At 35.5% G+C, this 20,715-nt stretch overlaps 1 protein-coding gene across 1 annotated transcript in view; it reads left to right on the top strand.

The window, feature by feature from the left end:
• LOC150109184 (acylamino-acid-releasing enzyme-like) overlaps positions 1-20,715 on the top strand; it is a 467,476-nt gene that overhangs the window by 61,755 nt on the left and 385,006 nt on the right. The window contains exon 3 of the mRNA XM_090411884.1: positions 8,042-8,132. Within this exon, the coding sequence (XP_090268010.1) occupies positions 8,042-8,132 (91 nt within the window). The remainder of the gene's footprint in view (positions 1-8,041; positions 8,133-20,715) is intronic.

The raw sequence follows: 20,715 nt of genomic DNA on the forward strand, positions 1-20,715 counted from the left end.
CTGAGATGAAATATTGGAAGCATCAAATACCATTTTTAGTCATTTGCTAGTGCTGTTTCACTCCATTAAAATTTTATTATAAATGATTGATAGCTATCAGAAGTAGTTATTATATTTGCGGCTATTTTCCCTGCTTCTGTTTAGGAGTGCCCCTGTTTAAATGTCATTGACTTTTTACTCATGGATTCTTAGGGCATTGTAGATGTATATTTACCAATAAATATATGTAGCATAAAGGAAGAGAAATTTACACATACCTTTTTTCTGGGTGTTTTGGCTTTTCTTCTTTCTGCGATGTGCAAACTATTGTGTGTGTGTGGGGGGGGATTAGGCAATGTGAGAGAATTAAAATATAAATGGAAAAAACCCAGGTTTTTTGAATAATGTATATATACATATATAATATGTTATTAGGTAGGGATGGGCGGTGCGTTTTTTTTTTTTTATATTTATATAGGGTGGGAAAGAGTGAAATGGGTTGAAAATAGCAACTGATTTTTAGAGGTGGGGGAAGGGGGGTTGGTGGGGTGCAGTCTGTTTCGACTATGCTTGGTCGTCGTCTGAACACATGGAGGAAGTGGATGCTATAGAGAACAAAAAAATTTGCTACCGGGCATCCCATGCTCTCATAAAACAAGCCATAAACAACAGATTTAAAAAGAAGCAACAAGCATATTCATACATTCACAAAACAAAAAACAGATTGAAAATGCTACTGACCCCAAACGAATGGGCAGTCTTTTGGGATAATACCCAATCTCACATCAACGACTACACACTATTAATAGAAGCTCGACACGCAAAGAAATGGTATGCACTAACAAACACCCAATACAACAATTGCGCTGCTTCCAACCCTTCAGATATTACCGCCTTAAAACCCACAAAAAAAAACAATTCCATCATCAATCTATTGCACCACAACCTCACACCCGACGAAATCACCATCCTGAGCAAAGGACTAAACTTTGGTGTATCCCCAAAATACATACAAAACAGAGACATCATTATCGAAATCCAAGCGAAATTAGAGAATGACTCTTACAATTTTCCACAAAATTAACAACATCATAAATAGTAAAATAATAATAAAACCAAACATCATCCCCAACTTACAAAAAGCCCTATTATCCCTAAAAAGGAACCCGAACTTTATTATCAATAAAGTTGACAAAGGGGATACAGTAGTTATCACAAACCAAACCAATTACCGCAACAAAATAACAGCTATCTTAAACGACCAACTCACCTACCAAAAAATCCAAATTAATCCCACCCCTGGGCCTCATTAAACAAATCAACATTACCCTACACACCCTAAAAAATGAAAACAGAATAGACAAAACCACAATGAAAAACACAGTGCCCCCCCTGCACCACACTCACTCCTTGTATGTTCGGACAAATAAAAACCCACAAAGACCGGTACCCAATGAGGCCAATAGTCTCCTACAAAAACACCACCACAGCACCTATATCAAAATTCATAGCGAAACTCTCACTTCATTGGATGCGACCTCTTTATTACACCAGCGTGGACGTCCCCAGAACTAGTGGAATTATTCCTTGTACACATAGAATCACTCCTATTGCCCCCCCCCCCCCCCCCCCCCCACCGGCATCACCTTTTATGGCAGATATGTGGACAATATTCTGTGCATTTGAAATCTTGCACACATCACCACCTTAAAAGCATCTCTAAACAGTTACAGCAACAGACTAAAATTCACCATAGAAACCGAACAGAACAAATCCATCAATTTCTTAAACTTGACATTAATCAGAACATACAACAAAATAGCCACAAAAGTATACCATAAACCCTCGCATATAGGAAACTACCTCCATTTCCACTCATATACCATCCATATTCTGTTAAAAAATCGGTCATCTTATCACATTTCCTAAATGCTTACAAATTTTCAACCAGTCATAGTAATCTAAATGCAGAAATAAAAAAACTAACACAGATCTTCAAAAATCGCAACTATCCTACACAACTAATAAATTACGCAAACAGGACGGCCAAAAACCGCCAAATCAACCCAAGTACCAAAACAAACTTCTCAGCACAAAAAATTATCAAACTACCATACACCCAAAACACATACAAAGCCTATAAATACATCTTCAAACCTACTAACTACAAACTGGTATTCACCACAAACCAAAAAATTGGCAAATCTCCTAAAACCCACTAAATCTCACACACAAAAAGAATATTTGAACACCACAATGTAGTCTATAAATTTACTTGCTAAAAAGACTGTGATATCATCTACACAGGTTCCACCATCAGGTCTTTATGGGCAAGACTACAAGAACACTTCCATGATTGTAACATCCCTATTCCAGAACATTTAAACACTAAAAAACGCAAAATCAAAAAGAAAAATCGAATACAAAGCACAGGAAAAAACAGAAATAGCTGTTCATGCCCTTGAACAAAAACACACCCCTCAGATCGACAAGGTCATCATAGTAGACAGACAAGACAATGAAACAATGCTTAGAATATTGGAAACAATAGCCATAAAATGTGATGCGAACTCTATCAACGTCCACACAGGCCATACATAATCTCCGAGGTTTGGAAGCTTCACAACATAAAATTGATGTCACAACCCCGACCAATAGGCGATAATACAAACACTTCAAAAGCAGAAGCACCTTACCGACCTGACATAGCATCCACTTCCTCCATGTGACTCCACTTCCTCCTTCAGACGACGACCAAGCATAGTTGAAACGGACCGCACCCCATCAAACCCCTTTCCCCCCCTCTAAAAATGACATAGCATCCACTTCCTCCATGTGTTCAGAAGATGACAACGACCAAGCATAGTTGAAACGGACCACATCCCATCAATCCCCCTTCCTCCCCCTCTAAAAATCAATTGCTGTTTCAACCCCTTTTACCCTTTCCCACCCTATATAAATTAAAAAAAAAAAAAAAACTCTCTGCTCATCCCTACCTAATAACATATTATATATGTGTATATATATATATATTATTCAAAAACTCTGGGTTTTTTCTATTTTAATTCTCCCACATTGCCTCCCCCCCTCCCCCTCCACACACACACAGTAGTTTGCACATCGCAGAAAGAAGAAAAGCCACAACACCCAGAAAAAGGTATGTGTAAATTTCTCTTCCTTTATGTTACATATATTTATTGGTAAATATACATCTACAATGCCCTAAGAATGCGTGAATAAAAAGCCAATGGCATTTGAACAGAGGCACTCCTAAACAGAAGCAGGCAAAATAGCCGTAAATATAATAGTTTATTAAGAGGAGTAACACGGGAGTTTTCCCAGAAATAATATCCATAATCAGAAAGTAGTATTCAATGTGGAGCCATCCAGGAGAGTGCAGGTTACCAGTGATGTGACACAGTAGTCTGGGCTTCAACTGCAGCTGTTTAATATGTATGTTAAAAATATTGGAGATAATTTGAATTAAAGGGGATTATCCATTTGTTTACTGATAATGCTAAACTTTCTACTACTCCTAGATGCATATGCAAGGATAATCTCTATTCTGCCTTATCACTAATACTTAACATTTGGATAAGTTCTGTGTTCATGTTCAGTAAACCTTTTTTTTTTTATGTGTTTGTTAAACTGGTTTCCTTTAGCAAAAACCTTGTCAGTGGTAGTGAAGCATTTCTCACGGATGATCAGTTCTTTCAAACTTAGGAAAAAGGTTGATATGTAAAAGGCTAATGTCAGGATTGTACAGAGTGTGAGGAAGCACTTTCTTATGAAATACAGGCTCTTATTGTTATGCAAAATTGGTGTTGGTATCTGACATGAATCAAGTTCTTCCTTCCTTTTGAAATTTTAATACAAGAACACCAGAAACAGAAAACAAGACACAATGTTTTTACTCAGTTTAGCATACTGCTGGCATGAAGGTGGAAACTGTTGTATCATCTCACTGGTTACATTGCATATTATGCAGAACTTTTATGTGTAAAAGTTTTGTGCACTATATATATTTATTTAAGCACCTCCATAGCGCAATTGGAAGAATGACGGTATGTTGCGCCCTTCGATTGGAAAAGGCCTAAGTTCGATTCTCGTCATGATGGGAGGAATCTTTATATGGACTTTTTCAATTGAAAGTGAGTTAGCCAATCTCATACGGAGGTAGTAGGGTTTTTTCTTCCGGATACTCAGGTTTTTCATCCCACAGACAGACAAATTGGCCCTTCAGAACACATGCAATTTACAGACAAAAAATACTAGCTGTGGTGGGCGGTAGATGGCGCTGATGTTGATGACTGGTGATAGAAGTTCGGTGTAGTGGTGGAGACGGAGAGTTGTACAATAGGTGTCCTTCCCCGATGAGTCTTTGAACTCCTTGGAGTGTCATGAATAATAATAATATATTGGGCCAATATTCAGGGTGTGCTAGGTGTTTAGTGTACATCCATGGAATAACAATATCACCGATATTATATTTTTGCATTTATTCCCATTAAAGACTCCCCTAATTCTTTGTAGCTTTGCGTGATTCCTAAAATTAAACACAATATACTAATACTTCGTGAAGTATTAGTATATTGTGTTTAATTTTAACACGTAAGCATTGCATCACATTCATGTTAATGGCCCTGGGTTTGCAGTCACACGATCTGAACAGATGTACAGATCGTGCAGCAGGTCAAATTCTTGTTCCAGTGGTTTTAAACTCCCAAAAAGCAACGGTGAACACTGAGATAGTAGCACCTAGAAATCAGTGGCTGTGATTGGTTATTGTGTCAACCAATCCAATTGAATATTGTCACTTGTCAAGAGTTGCTGATTTTGTTTTCTGAGTTTCATCTGTTTTATATGTGTGAAGTGTGAACTGATGTGGTAGGCAAGTTTTTATATATAATATAGACAAGGTTTTAATATATAATTTTCCATACATTTATAACTTTTTTGTCTATATTTACAATGGAAACAGTGTTGACAATCAAATGAATGTCCTGTTTTCAGTACTTTTGTGGATTGTATGACTGTAGTCGAAGGAGTTAAGCCTTATCCTTCTCTTCCAAATTTACTGAGCAAGCATAAAGATGCAAAAACTGAGTACACGAGCTACTTCTCTATTTCACAATACAATACAGTAGTATTGTTGACTGGATGTGATGTGCAGTCAAGACTTTTTTTGTCATCTTTGTTTATTATTTATTACTCTCCAGAGAGAAAGGTATGTGGAATAAGCATGGCTACAATAATCTTTTCTGTTAGCAAACATGCAGCATAGTCTGTCGGAGCAGAGTGTTTTTTCATTAAATGTCTCATTTCAGTTGTCTCTAATTACACTAATAGTTCCTAAATATAGTACACAGATGTTAAATCTGTTTACTGTATTCAGTGATGAACAAAGCTACTTGTTTTTCTTGGTTGTACAATATAGCATCTGTTGAGGTATGAAAGTTTTTTTTAACGGTATAGGAACATTTTTATTCTAGTCTTCGTAAACATCATACGTAGGTAAAAATTTATCCATTCCTGAATAAAAATGAATACTTCCGTGTATTATAAGAAGTTGTTGATCTCCGACAAAATACTAGCATATGTGAGATATCCATTTTTGATAAGACCAAAGAGCCGCTGACACTAAAATATAAAATAAAGTAAATAAAAAACTGACGAATGTAGGATTCCCTAAAGTGTGGATAATTACAATAATGATTGGATATTATGTATCCTCTTATTGCGTAAAATGTATATCGAGTCTCAGTAAACAAAAGAAACTTCTTAGAAAACAAAATGAAATATACATAAACCATAGAAATACTAACACACACAACAAATTTTACCTGATGATTTGCTGCTCCATGAAACCACATGTATTCCTGCCACGCCTAAATGAATCACTTGATCAACATTATTAGTTCATTGGATTAGCCTCTCCTTATAGTTTTGAACTGAACTACTAGATTTATATAGTGGCTGTTTATTATTAGTTATTTATACTTTGTAAACATATCTCTTTCTCTCTCCTCATAAGTTTTTTTTTTAATTATGCTATAATAAATTCACTTATTCATGTCTAAACTTTATAGGATCATATACTATTCCCTCCACCCAGCAACTTACAAACCACACACAACAATTAACAAATAATTATCATAGATGTTATCGTTTGCCATTACTGAAAGTATTTCTATTCACACTTATTCTTTCCATTACATTTCCCATTCTCACATGACTTATTAATGGTGGTTCACATATTTACACCTTTGAGTAATTCAAATATACCAATCAAATATAACATTGTCCTTCATTATTGTTTTCTAATATATCTTAAAACAAACACGTTGTTTGTTCTCCCACTGTACACAAATTTGCTTACAATTAATTGATAAATTATTGATATAAATGATATAAAGTATTCAAAGTTATCCTACAATTAATTGTATTGGACCAGTTAAGATGAGCACTGATGCACTATGCCCTCTTAAAACTTTCATACATCGAAAAAAATGTAATCATACAGTCAAATTGACATGAATTTTGTAGCATGGGTTGCATTATGCCACATGAGAGCACACCAACCAAAATGGACATGTGATGCCACTGATACACACACTGCTTAGATAGAAGTCAATGGACACCATACTGTGAGAAAGAAGCAGTCATTGCTCTTATCTTAATAGGATGTAGAACCTCCTTTTACTGCGAATGGCTGCAGCAATCCTACAGGCATACTTTCCACAAGTGTGTGATAGTGATCAATAGATTTTTTTACCATTCTTCCTGTAGGCAAATAATAACGTCTTGAATTGCTCTGGGGAAGACATTCATTGACTTCACCCAATGCACATGTTCATCCTACAGATGTTTAATATGGTTGAAATCAGGGAGGCCAATCAAGTGGGATGATGTTCATGTCAACAAACTACACAGTTACAGCAGCAGCCTTATGACATGATTCACTGTCATGCTGAAAGAGACAATGGTCAGCTCTGCCGTAGAAATGCCACAAAGTAATAAGCATTGCATTGTTCAGGTACATCTCAGAGTTCAGTGTTCATGGCACCATGAACAGAGGTCTGAAGTCAAATCAGGAAAAACAGGACCACCATCACACTGCCATCTCCATGTTTCATATTTGGGGTTATGCACTCTGGTAAGAGTCATTCACCAGGCTCTTCTGCCACATCCACACCCATCCATCTGCTCAGTAGAGGATGTTATGATTTGTTGCGCCATAACACGGTTTCTAAGCTTCCATGTTCCACTGAAGATGATACTGCGTTTTAGTTCTATTAATATGGGGCATGCATATTGCAGTCCTACAATGGAAATCCATGTTGTGAGTTGCAGTTCTGAATGTTTTGTGCAGATTCATGTTCCAGTCAATGCCTGGAACTCTGCATTCAAAGTGTCGGTCAATGAATGGTGTTTTTTTATGTATTGTCCTTCATGGTACCCTCTAGTCACATTCAGTGAGTTTGGTTAGTTGTCCACTGCAGGTAGCATTTGCAGTTAACTCCATGCACTTCCATCTCGGTATGGTATCACTAATTGTTGACCTGCGATGGTGCAATTTGTCAACAATTTGCTGAATAGATAGCCTGCAATATTGCATCCTGTCACAATTCCTCTTTCAAACTCCTTCAGTTCTCTTCTCATTGCCATTTCACCTGGACACAATTGTACTAACTTGGCATGATTCTCCTTGTCAATTGGGGGTGTCCATTGACTTTTTTCCAAGCAGTGTGTGTGTGTGTATATATATATATATAAATTCTGACCTCTATAAAACTACTGCCAAAATTTGAAAATTTTGTCACTGCAGTGTGAAATTTATTTCTTTTCTGGATCAGCCCTTGGTATCAGAAAATGTTAGTAAAGCTTTAGACATAAGGTAAAAATCAGTAATATGATATATATGTTTTCTCAAGCTGAAATTGATGTTTTATGCATATTTTTAACAATATACTGTTAGCTATGTAGAAAAGTTAATATTTAATAATTATTATTATCAAAACATGACTGAAAATATGTTATCTGAAATTAATTTATATTACAGATGTCTTGCTGCTTATTCCTCATCAGGAAAGTATCGAGCTGTTCTTAGAAAATGTACTTCCAAGAAAGGAGAGGAGAAACAGTTCATGGAGGTAAGGTACAAGTAACAATGGCAGATGAATATTTGAGGTACCAACATGAAACAGCATGGTCTTATTGCAACACTGGATTATAGCAATATAACAAGCAAGATGCTATAACAACTTCATACAGTTCATATTTCTGGTTTTCTTATTGGCACATTTAAGTTCATTTCTTGATTATAGTCAAATTTTCTTTCAAAATACTGAGGTAGTAATATGAATCAGAATTAGTATTTTGGAACAGTTTTCTTTTCTTTTTTTTTTTTTTTTTATTCACATTCTTCACTTTATACCTCTCCAAAGAATTTTCTGCTATTTGAACTCTACTTGAAATTTAGAACACCAATTTTTAAATATGCCTTTATGAACAAATATTTTTAATAAAATTGATCTCTGCAATGAGGAGAGAGAGGTCTGTAATTAACTAACAGTGTGAGAGTTAGAATAGTAAGATATGAAATGTTTTAGTATAGATATAGAAAAATGATTATAGGAGTGATCTCAAAAGAACCAAAATTAAGTGGCTTGGATTAAGGAAAGAGCAAAGAATGCAGTCAGCTTGCCAGACTAAGCCTAAGTAGACTGCATAAAGTATGGATGCAGAGGATCATTGTTTATTTACAAATGTCTGAAATATTAGGAATAAGCAAGTAGTCTTTGCAATATTGGTAATCATTTGGATCAAACATCTTTCTCTCTCTCTCTCTCTCTCTCTTTATGTTGGGCCCATACACAAGAGGTTGGTTGGTTGGTTCATCAACCAACTGAGGAAGCAGAGGAATAGTTGATGGGAATAGAATATGGAGGACTTGTACAGAGGAAAAAAATGGAAGAAGCCTATTCTGTGATAGCAGAGGAATTGCATCCTGAAGTGATGAACTAAGATAGTAACACTGACTTCTGAGGCTGTATAGTGTGAGGTTGAAGTGAATGAGATACAGTATTTTAGGCTGTTGATATAGACCTGAGAATGTTCAGAAAGGAGAAGTAGTGAGATGCCTAGTCAGATAATTATCTTGGGAAAGTTTAATCACAATGACATTGATTGAAATCAGGAAAGAGTATGGAAGTAGGATTAATGAATTTTTTTTTGTTGCTTAGGGATGAAGAAATGACACTGGTGCTCAACTTGGTGTTAGTGTCTCAGAATGTAAAAGTCAACCAAATATCTTTGTTACTTCTAGCAGATGACAGTGATGTAGTTTTGATATGGGAAGTGAACTGTCAGGTGCATGCTCCAGTCTGAAGAGGAGATAAGTGGAACTGCAGAGCAGGAGATTATGTTAGCTTAAGGAAGCAATTTGGGATCATACCATGGCATGAGGAACTGGGATAGTAGCAGAGATTTTGGAAAGTCTGGTTAAAGTTAATGAAGAATATGAGTATCTCTGCAGGATAGTGTGGGTTTTGTTAAGAGGCTGTCTTGTTTTAATATGCTTAATTTTTATTATATGGTAACAATTACATTGGACAGAGATATATATATAATAATTTTTCTGGATTTTGGGACAACATTTGAGAGAATATTATAAAATGCAAGATTTGTATTGAAACTGAGGAGAATGGTAATGGGTAGCAGGTGGCTTAGATATGGGAAAGGATGGGCGATGAACATCAGTGAGTTGTGCACAGGGAGCATTTTTTTGGATGGAAGGAGGTAACAAATGGTTTGCCATAAGGTTCTGTTCTTGTGATTGCTGTTGTCACAATTGCAATGAAAAAGTTTAAACGAACAGGAACACAGCTGTGATCGTCGATGGTAGCGCATGCACATCCACTGAACACTACGTAACTGGAAGACTCTCACACACTGCAGGGAAGCAAGAAAGAAATCGCGTAATTCGGAACAGAAAAAATTTCCAGAAATAAAAGTAATAAAAAACTGAGTATCGGCCTATAAGAAGCACCCTGTTTTTCAGATCTATTTTCAAAGAAAAGTGTGTCTTATACGCTGGCAAATACGGTAACTTATTCAACTTCTCCAAGGATCCCTTTCCTCCATTGGTCTACCCTGGGGTATACTGTATTCAATGCACCTCTAACTTGCCTTATATTGGTGCAAATGGTTGCACATTTCTTATCAGAAAAAAAAGAACATGACAATCCATTAAATTTAATAACAGGTAAATCTGGTCATAATCTTTGATCATAACATGAATACTCTACATAGAATTGACTAGAAAGGCACTGTTCATCACACCAAAATGTTTGTATGAGCACAAATTTAAAGAGTCCTGTGAAATTCTAATCAACAGCCCTAATCTTAAGAAGAATGATGGTTCCAAGAATATTGATGGCACACATTCTATACATGTAACCTTTTGTTAAGGTTCATTAAAATTATAATTAGGACTATGAAAGTTTTTCAGTTGGTTATACTATAAATTAAAGATGCAAAGAAATTATATTCTTGGTTTTATCCTTTATCCAAGTGTAAGCAAACAGTTTGCGTGTGAAGTAACTTCACAACTGGGCTACTTGTATAGGGCTAATGACTTCACATCAGTTGCCTTAGTATCCCATAATGCAATGCACATATTCTTAAAGACATGTATAATACTATGCATTATGGGGAAGGACCACTAGCCAGACTGGGTTCATAATGGGATACTAAAGTTGATGTGAGGTCATTAGCCTCTATATACAAGTAGCCCAGTTAAGTTTCTTCACACACAAACTTTGTTTGCTTACACTTGGATAAAGGATGAAACCAAGAATATAATTCATGGCATCTTTAATTTATAATTAGGACTGTATTACTCCAGGATCTTAGACTCAATATAACAAACACTTATGTTAAAGATGCCGAGAAATTATATTCTTGGTTTAATCCTATATTTTAGTGTAAGTAAACAATGTTTGCACAAGAATTTTCTTCACGACTGGGCTACTTGTATATATAGAGGCAATTGACTTCACTTTAGTTGCCTTAGTATCCCAAAACACTTATGTTAAATTATTGATTAGGCAACCACTAGTGCTGTATTAAAAGAATTAATATGAATTTGTTTTCTGACAATGTTATAAATAGGATATAGTTTTGATGTAGGTTTTTAATAATGGTTGATCAAATCATTGCCAATGTTGGCATACCATTTGAAATGTAATCTAGCTTCTTTCCATATATGTGTGTGCATACTCCAGATGATGACCTTAATATGAAAGTTGAAATTTTGCAAAATGAAAGTAATTATTCTTAACTCAGTAGTAGTCTCCATAATTCATCAAAAAAGAACGAAGTGTTGCATGTTGGCCAGAAGAAATTAAACGAAATGCAGCATACCCTCCTGGTACTTCTGCATCCCAGGAAATGAGAAATATGGGCTACTGATAAATGAAGGTGAAGTTTCTGGGACACAGTGCACTACTTGTGAAAGTTATCCAAAGGATTGTTATGATATTGAGATTGCTAACGAGTAGAGATAAACATTGAGTAAATCTGGAATACTACGCACAGATCTAGTCATTTGAATCTCTCTCTCTACACATACACACACACACAGTTTTTTTTTTTTGGGACTGTGTGCAAATAGTCTGGCAAGTTGGCACCTCTATTACACGGTGACATATGGATACAGCACCTTTAGAAATTTGTAATATTCAGTAGTTTTTTTTTTTTTTACATGTTTACCTACTATTCAAATAAGCTTAGTTATTTAATGAAATTTGCATTTTTACCACACCTGTTGTTAACATATTTGCTATAACCATTTTAAATTACTTTCTTGTTTGTATATTAGCATGTTCATGCCAGGCTGTGTCTTGTACGAGTTGCACCTCAAGCTGGACTGTATTTTAGTGATACAATAAAATTTTTTACTTTGTTTGGCTTTTGACATGCAGTGTGCAGTTCATTCCAGTTATTTTTAATTACACTAAATATGCTCAATTAAAGATGCCCAAGAAATTATGTTCTTGGTTTAATCCTTTATCCAAGTGTAAGCAAACAAAGTTTGCACCAGAACTATTTTCAGAACTGGACAACTCGTATACAGAAGCTCATGACTTCACTAGTATCCCATAATGCAAAGCACATATCCTGACAGACATGTATAATGCTATGCATTATGTGAAGGGTCACTACCCAGACCGGTTTCGACCTTTATTGAGGTCTCATCATTTGGAGCCAGACCAAGAGGTGATACCAAGATTGAACTAATGCAGAAGTGATGTGAAGTCATTAGCTTCTATATACGAGTTGCCCAGTCCTGAAAATAGTTCAGGCGCAAACTTTGTTTGATTTCACTTGGATGAAGGATTAAACCAAGAATATAATTTCTTGGTATCATTAATTTATAGTATAACCAAGTGGAAAAACTTCCAACAACTATCTCTAATCCAGAGTATTTTAATAATAAGGTGTAGCTCAGTCATTATAGATGAAGCCCTTTGGTCGGAAGGACCTGAGTTCGATTCCCATCCATGACATGAGGACCCTTTATCTGTCTCTTTTGACTAAAGGTGAGTTAGCTGGTCTCATACAGAGGTAGGGGGTTTTTTCCACCCAGAAACTCAGGTTTTTTGTCCCCCAGAACAGGAAAACCAGCCCTGTGAACACACGGATTACAGTCAGGAATACTTAAGAGTCAGTCATAAGCCTGATTTATCAGCTATGCTGGTCCTGAGCCCAGATAAAATTAGAGGGTGGATTGAGATTGTGCCATACTTCCCTGTAAAGAGAGCCTCATGGCTGTTGTATCATCACATGCTAAATAAATAAATAAACACCTTTAGGCTACTCGTATATGAAAATATGACCTCCTCATTACTTCAATCTTGCATTAACCTCTGGGTCTGGCTCCCACTGATGAGACCTCAATAAACATCAAAACTGGTCTGGGTAGTGACCCTTCTCATAATGCATAGCATTAAACATGTGCGTAAGAATATGTGCTTTGCATTAGGATACTAACACAAGTGATGCGAAGTCATTAGCCTCTGTATACGAGTTGCCCAGTCCTGAAAATAGTTCAGGCACAAAGTTTGTTTGCTCACACTTGAACATAGAATTAAACCAAGAATATAATTTTTTATCCTCTTTAATTTGTAGCATAACCAAGTGGAAAAACTTACAACTCTTACTCTGTTTTTTCACTAAATATGGTATATATGACTAAAATAAGTGAGTACAGAGACTGTGTCAAAGACAGTTTTTGTTCATGGTATCAGCATCCAGTAGCAAGGAATGACTGATATTGATGACTAGCTAAGTTGCTGTACTATAGATTAAAAAAAAAAGACTTCTTTGTGAAGTCTAACTGGCTAAATTATCAAAATAAGAGAATTGGATCTAGGACTTGTTAGGGTATATACCACTCCTGCAGTTAAGAAAATAAGTAATTAAAAAAAAAAAATGATTTTCCACCTTCTAAGTCTGCTCATATGCATTGTCTTGTTCAGTGGGTTACAACCCTGCTTGGATGTGCAGTATGTAAACAAATGAAAAGAACTCTTGTAGTGGAAAAGAAGATGGGCATGAATATTTCTAAGGAATGAACAAACAGTGAAATTGTCTGTTTTGGCAAAAAGCAGACAGCAACAGCTACTATCTTCAAGAAAGAAAATGTTATCACACTGAATAGTGATTAGAGAGCAAGATATTGCCACTGAAACAAGAGAGCGAGAACTATTCTTTGAATTAGGGATGATGGGTGAGCATAATGCATCGCAGAGAGGTAGTAAATATGCCGATATTAAGAGTTCTCAAGGAGGATATCATAAAAGGTAAATACTTTTAAAGTTTTCTATTCATATCCTTTAAATTCTCAATGGCTGCTAGCATAGAATGTGCACTGGTACCATTTTTTTTTTTTAAGCATTATATAAGATATATATATACACATACACAACCAATCCTGTTTTTACAGTTTTTTTTTTTTTTACCCAACAGGGTGCACCTTCTCATGGTGCACCCTGTTGGGTATCTACCTGGATACTGAACGAACGAGGATGGGCTGGCAATTTGGGATTTAGTCGACCAAATTGTATTCCTATTGGTTAAACCAAAATACAAAATAATGGTACAACATGACAAAATTTCATGCTGGCTGGGGCATCGCCCGGTTAAACAAGGTCCCCATTGTTTTTTCCAGGGAACCGGGGCGAACAGCGAAAAGTCAGCTATTGGAACAAATCTGAAAACACACCCCAACTCAACATCACCAGAGTTAAAGATCTGTACTATCAACATAAGAAGCCTGAATGGCAAAGAAATGGAGTTAGCAGTGGAATTAGATAAGTACTAGATCGACATAATAGGGGTGACTGAAACAAAATAGGCAAAAACTGGTGAGATCTTTCTGAGCAATTAATACAAAATGTTATATTCAGGCAATGGCAATCAAGGAAAAGAAGGAGTAGCCATAGTATTCAACACAAAATACGAGGCTAATCTTCTTGAATGGCAGGCAGTGTCAAGTAGAGTGATTTAGGCAAATATCAGAATGGGGAACTGGACGATGAGACTTATTTGTGCCTATGGGCACAAATAAGTCTCATCTTCTGTGGGAAGAAGACTCTACCTTAGTAGAGCCTTCTTCCCACAGAAGGCTCTACTAAGGTAGAAGTGGAGGAATTTTTTGAGGCTCTAGAGAAAGCTACTGACACAATGAAAAAGGAAAAGTTGGTCCTTGTTGGGGATCTAAATAGCAGAGTAGGAAGTGATTGTCAGACATACAAAAATATTTTGGGAAAATTTGGAGAAAAGAGCAAAGCTAATAATAATGGCAAATACCTGTTGGATTTCTGCTCAGGACATGGATTGATTATTACTAATACCATGTTCCAACATAAAAATATGCACAAATTCACATTTGAGAGAAGAGGCAAGGAATAAGAAAAAGTCTCATTGACTATGTTATTGTTGATAGTGATGTTTTCTCCCTGGTGCAGGACACCAGAGTGTACAGAGGATTTGAAATTGGAAGTGATCACTATTTAGTCTTGAGCAGGATAAAATTGAATTTCATATTGAAAAGAATGACATGTAAGAAAGTTTTAAAGCAAATAAAAGTTGAGCAGCTCTCAGATGTGAACTGTAGACTAAAATACACAAAGATTATCGAAGAAAAAATGAAAGAGTTTGAGAACAGGAATCAAACCTTGGAGATTCAGTGGCAAACTGAAGAAAACCCTGATTGATTCAGACAGAGAGGCATGTGGTGAGGTTGTCTGCAAGGATAGAAAAATCAGAACTCTGTGGTGGACACAGGATGTTAAAGAGGCAGTGAAGGAAAAGAAGAAAGCATATCAAAAGTTCCTGGCAAATAAATCAGCTTTTACTCTTACAGAATACAGAGACAAATGTAAGAAAGCTAAACAGTGTGTAAAACTAGCTAAACAAAAGTCATGGGAGGATTTTGGCAAGAATATAGAAAATAAATACCAAGAAGGTGGCAAAATATTCTGGAGGTTGTTGAAGAAGCTTAGAAATGGAGGAAAGGGTGCTGTAAAAGGAGTTAGAGATGATAAAGGTGACATGAAAATGGGAGAAAAAGATATCCTTGAAGTATGGAATAATTACTTCGAAAAATTGCTAAATGAAACAAGCAGTGATGATAGCACAGTGGTAAAAAACACTGACCAGGCATGCAGTCAGGAATACATATCCATACTTGAAGTAGAAAAAGCCATCAAATGCTTGAAATATGGAAAGGTAGTAGATGATATTCGACCAGAAATGCTGAAATATGGATATAAAAGTCTTACAGTGGCTGCAGTGCATAGTTCAGAAAGCCTGGACAGAGGGACGAATTCCCGATGATTGGAGTAGAGCTCTCATAGTACCCATATATAAAACGGGAAATAATACTGAATGTGAGAATTACAGAGGTATATCCCTACTGAGTGTTCCTGGCAAGATATATACAAGTATACTTGAGAAATGGTTGAGAAGAATTGTGGAAGAAAAGCTTGGTGAAGAACAAGCTGGATTCAGGTCAAATAGAGGCTGTCAGGATCAGATCTTCACTTTATGACAAATAGTGGAGAAATCATGGGATTTCTCCACTATTTTTTTAAAATTAAATTAAATTTAAAATTTAAAAGAAATTAAATACAAATATAACAAAGATCTGTATTTAAGTTTTGTCGATTTGGAAAAGGCATATGACAAGGTGCCAATAGAGAAGCTATTCAATACACTACAGTTATATGGTGTTAATAGGGCATTATATCAAGTAATACTTCGTCTTTATTTGAGTTGTAAGTCAGCAGTTAGAATTGAAGGAAGTACAGGAAGATGGTTTAATGTTAAATCTGGTGTGAGACAAGGATGTACATTATCCCCCTCTGTTATTCATTATCTATATGGATCACATTATGAAGGAAAGTGGTATTAAACATGATATAAAAATTGGAGATGTTAATGTCAGCTCTTTGCTTTATGCGGACGTTATACTTATCAATAAATCCACTAGGAGTCTGCAAGATTCCTTGACTAAATTGAATAACTGTTGTAATAGATATAGTATGAAGGTCAGCAATAAAAAGACAAAGAAATGAAAAGAGGCAGAATCGTCGAAAATGTCAACTGTGTTGTGAATGGAGAACCTGTGGAACAAGTAAAACATTTCAGCTACTTAGGCATGATTTTTAGCGAAGATAGTAAATTAAATATGGAAATAGACAACAGAATCAACGAAGCTGGTATGGTAGGAAGTCCATTGAATAAATTCATATGGAATAAGAGAGAAATTAGTCAGAACACTAAATTAGCTGTATACAAGACAGTGTTCAAACCAGTTTTAACTTATGGATCTGAGAGCTAGGTTAGAAGTAAAACATTTGACCAAAGATATGAGAGTCCTGAGAAAGATTAGAGGTGTGAACAGATGGCATCAATGGCAATATCATATTAAAAACGAGAATATTAGGAAAGAACTTGACATTATCAGCATCCATGAGTGCATTAGCAGAGCTAATTTCAGGTGGTATGGTCACTTAAACAGAACGGGCGAGGAAAGATTAGCAAAACAAGTGTTCTCTGCCAAGTTGGCAGGAAAACGACCCTGAGGAAGGCCAAGATGTAGGTAGATCGATACTTTACAAAGTGCCTTAGACGATAGAAATATAAGATCTGGTAAGATTTGGTCTTGACAAGTAACAGACTGATTTGGAGGAAAATTGTAGATAGGAAGTTAGTAATGATGTAAATTTTTCATGTAGTGCTCTCATATCCTGTACACCCCTTGAGGGTACATGGCAGGAATTTGATGATGATGATGATGTAATCTTAGATGATGATGATGAATCTTAATGTAGTGTGATAAACTACAGAAACTTATGTTTCTGTAGTTTATCTGATAAACTACAGAAACTTACGTTTCTGTAGTTTATCAGACCTTTGGGAAGTTTTTGGTATTGAGACCAGATTATGATATAAATAAGGAGTTTAATAAAAATAAGCAATTAAAACCAGTCACGGGGTAGTGGTACATAAAAGTTTTATACAACAAAAGCCTTTTAACAATTAATTACACATATTAGATGTTTTTTGATAACTTCACAACTGTTAAATATAATTTATAAACCAGAATACAAATGGTAAATTCATTAACTATATGCTGGTTGAAACATTAAATCTTGAATGAAGATATTTTAATAAGAACTATCTCATTCGGGATTTAATAAGTTTAAAACATAAAGGGAATATGCTTGTATCTGGGTAAAAATTTGAATAACTTAAAAATCTGTAATGTAACATATTTTGACAAATTTGATAAGTATATATATGAAATTACTACCTAATTTTGTATATTTGCAATGGAAGAAAGTTTTTGTAAATTATGTATAGCCAAGTAGTAATACAAGTTCAAAGTTCGAAAGCCAGACACTGGGATTAGTGAAATAGCCCAAAGCAGTCACATACGCACAGAGCACATAGCGCGTGTGCGTGGGGGGATCTCGGAAGATGCTATGGGAGAAGGCAAGACCCGCGCAGTAGAATTCAGTACCGTGTGGAAATACGTGATGCAAAAAGGGTGCCATTAGGGGTAGATATATAAGAGCTGGGACCACCCAGCAAAGCTCTCTTGCTCTTGTTCTCTTGTTCTTGCTCCTGGGTTCGACATAGGCACCTGTCATTCAAGGGTCGCTACCTGAGTCATTCACGATGATGAGCGGATGAAAGGTTCAACGTAGTGGTGTACAGATGGAGAAGTAGCGAGCTAAATGAGTGAAGTTTTGTCAGCGTGCCAAGAAAGCCTTATTAAGCTGATCGACGTGCAATACCATGTGGACCAACCTAGGCTGAACTATTCCCATCTACACAAGAGAGGAAAGATCGTTATACCGAGATCAAAACCAGTCCCAGGAGAATCAACAGTCCGGACAAAGAGTTAATATACTGAAGACAAGGCATTAAAGGTTGAGAGAAAAGCTTGATGAAATCATGGATCTGGTAAAGTACAAACCTTTAGTTATTTTTGTATGGAAGAAAGAATCGTTGTGTGTTAGAGAACAAGGACACTTAATAATAGAACTCTAGTTAATTTATAGGCAGGACATATATATATTCAAAAAGTTGAATGCTTCAGATTTAGTAATGTGTTTCAGTGTATGTTGTAAATGTTAATTAAGTTTGATGTGTTATAGCATTAACCATAAGCACAGATAATTAATCTAATGCCTGAGGAAATTGTAGATAAAGGAATTGAAAGGGCAAACCACTAAAGTTTGATAGTAATGTTTCTTGATTATGTCTTACTATATAGATTACAGTTTATTACGTGTTAATTTCTCTAATCTCGGTATACGTTAACTTAAATAAATGTAAATATTTTGTTAAAAATGCATAATATGAATTTTCTTAATAAACCCTTGTGCTTTTACCTAATTCGTTGCCTGATTTTATGAATCCAATGCACCACTCATAAAAATTCGGACCTAAACAGAAGTTAATTGTTTAATTAAGACCACGACTGCAATCAAGGTTAAATACTGAGGGTATTGATATTTGGAAACAAGGTATATATGTAGAACGATTGATCAAGTGCCTGTCTGAGAGTTCACTCCTTGGCTTAGAAGTTTCTAATCTAAGGGTTTTGGGTGGCACAGTGGAACAAATAAATTTTCCCAGAACCTTAGGAGGTAACTCCAGATTTTTGCAACTAAAGAATTGGCTCTACTCAGAGATAATCCCTTTGTTAATTTAATTTGCGCATGTACACATAGATCTAAGCTGCAGAAGTACACATAGATCTCTATACATCTATATAACCAAATTATAATATGGGACGAGAAACAAAATAAAATAAGAACAAAATAAGAGATCATAACACAGTTCAATTTTCGATGAAAGCAGACCATACTTAATTTTTAATCTTGATTTTTATTTCATCGTGTGGGGATCCTAAGCATTTGCGAGGCTTCTTTAAGTTTTCTTGTGAAGCAGTTACGATCAATATATGACATTTTTGTTTGTTGCCAGAGTACTTGATCGGCAGTAGTTTGTGTGTGGAATGCCAGCCTGATTTACACTCAATTCTTTATTCGATGTCTTTTACGTGTTCAGACATGTAGATCTCTCCCGACCTTCCTGCTCTTGTGGCATTCGCCTACATAGCAAATGCCACAAGAGCAATTAATCTTATAGATGTCTGGTTTTTTCATGGGATGATGTGGAGGATATAGGAATCTTGATATTTTTTCGTTAAGGTAAAAAAGCCACTTTTATGTTGTACTCATGGTGACATTCTTGATGTAAGGCAGCATGATTGTATTCTTGAAATCTTGTTTAAGTAGGGGGGGTTGTAGGAGATGTATTAAGAATTTTTTTGATTGCCTTGAGTTCAAAACCATTAAGTGCAAGGTTCTGTTTCAGGTAGTGCAGTTCTTCATTCCTTTTAATTGACGTGCTTGATATATTGTATGCCCTGTCTTGTAAAGTTTTAATTATGCCTATCTTTTGCAATGGATGGTGGTGTGAAGTGGCATTTAAAAATCTTCCCATTAGTTAAATAAGCATTTTCAAAAGCTTATTTGATCCTAAGCATTTTCAGAAATGAAAATTTTTGAAAATGCTTAGGATCCCTACACAATGCAATAAAAAATCAAGGCAAAATAATTTTACATTAAGTATGGTCTGCTTTCGTGAAAAATTGAACTGCCATGGACCTAGGATATAGCAAGTGTGATACCACAGAACATGACAGCAACAACTATCAATGTTCCAACACGCATATAGTAACGAATTTACCATTTGTAATTCTGGTTTATCAATTATATTTAACAGTTGTGAAGTTATCAAAAACGTCTAATATGTGTAATTAATTGTTAATAGGCTTTTATTGTGTAAAACTTTTATGTATCACTAACACTGATGATGTAAGTCTTACGACATACAAAACTTGTCTGGTTTAATTACTTATTTTATTTAAACTCCTTATTTATATTATAATATGGTCTCAATACCATATTATTGAGACCATATTATAATATAATATGGTCTCAATAATATTATTTTGATTTATTTTTTTTGTAGTATGTTATTTTCATATCGTGTTCATATTATATATTTTCATATGATGTTCATCTAAATTCAAAAATGAAAATTTATAAGAAATTTCCAAGTTTTCTGAGTGGTGTTAATTGA

This window comes from Typopeltis vanoorti, chromosome 2, assembly GCF_054136105.1.
Source record: "Typopeltis vanoorti isolate ZY-2024b chromosome 2, IOZ_Tvanoo_1.0, whole genome shotgun sequence".
NCBI classification, from domain to species: Eukaryota; Metazoa; Arthropoda; class Arachnida; order Uropygi; family Thelyphonidae; genus Typopeltis; species Typopeltis vanoorti.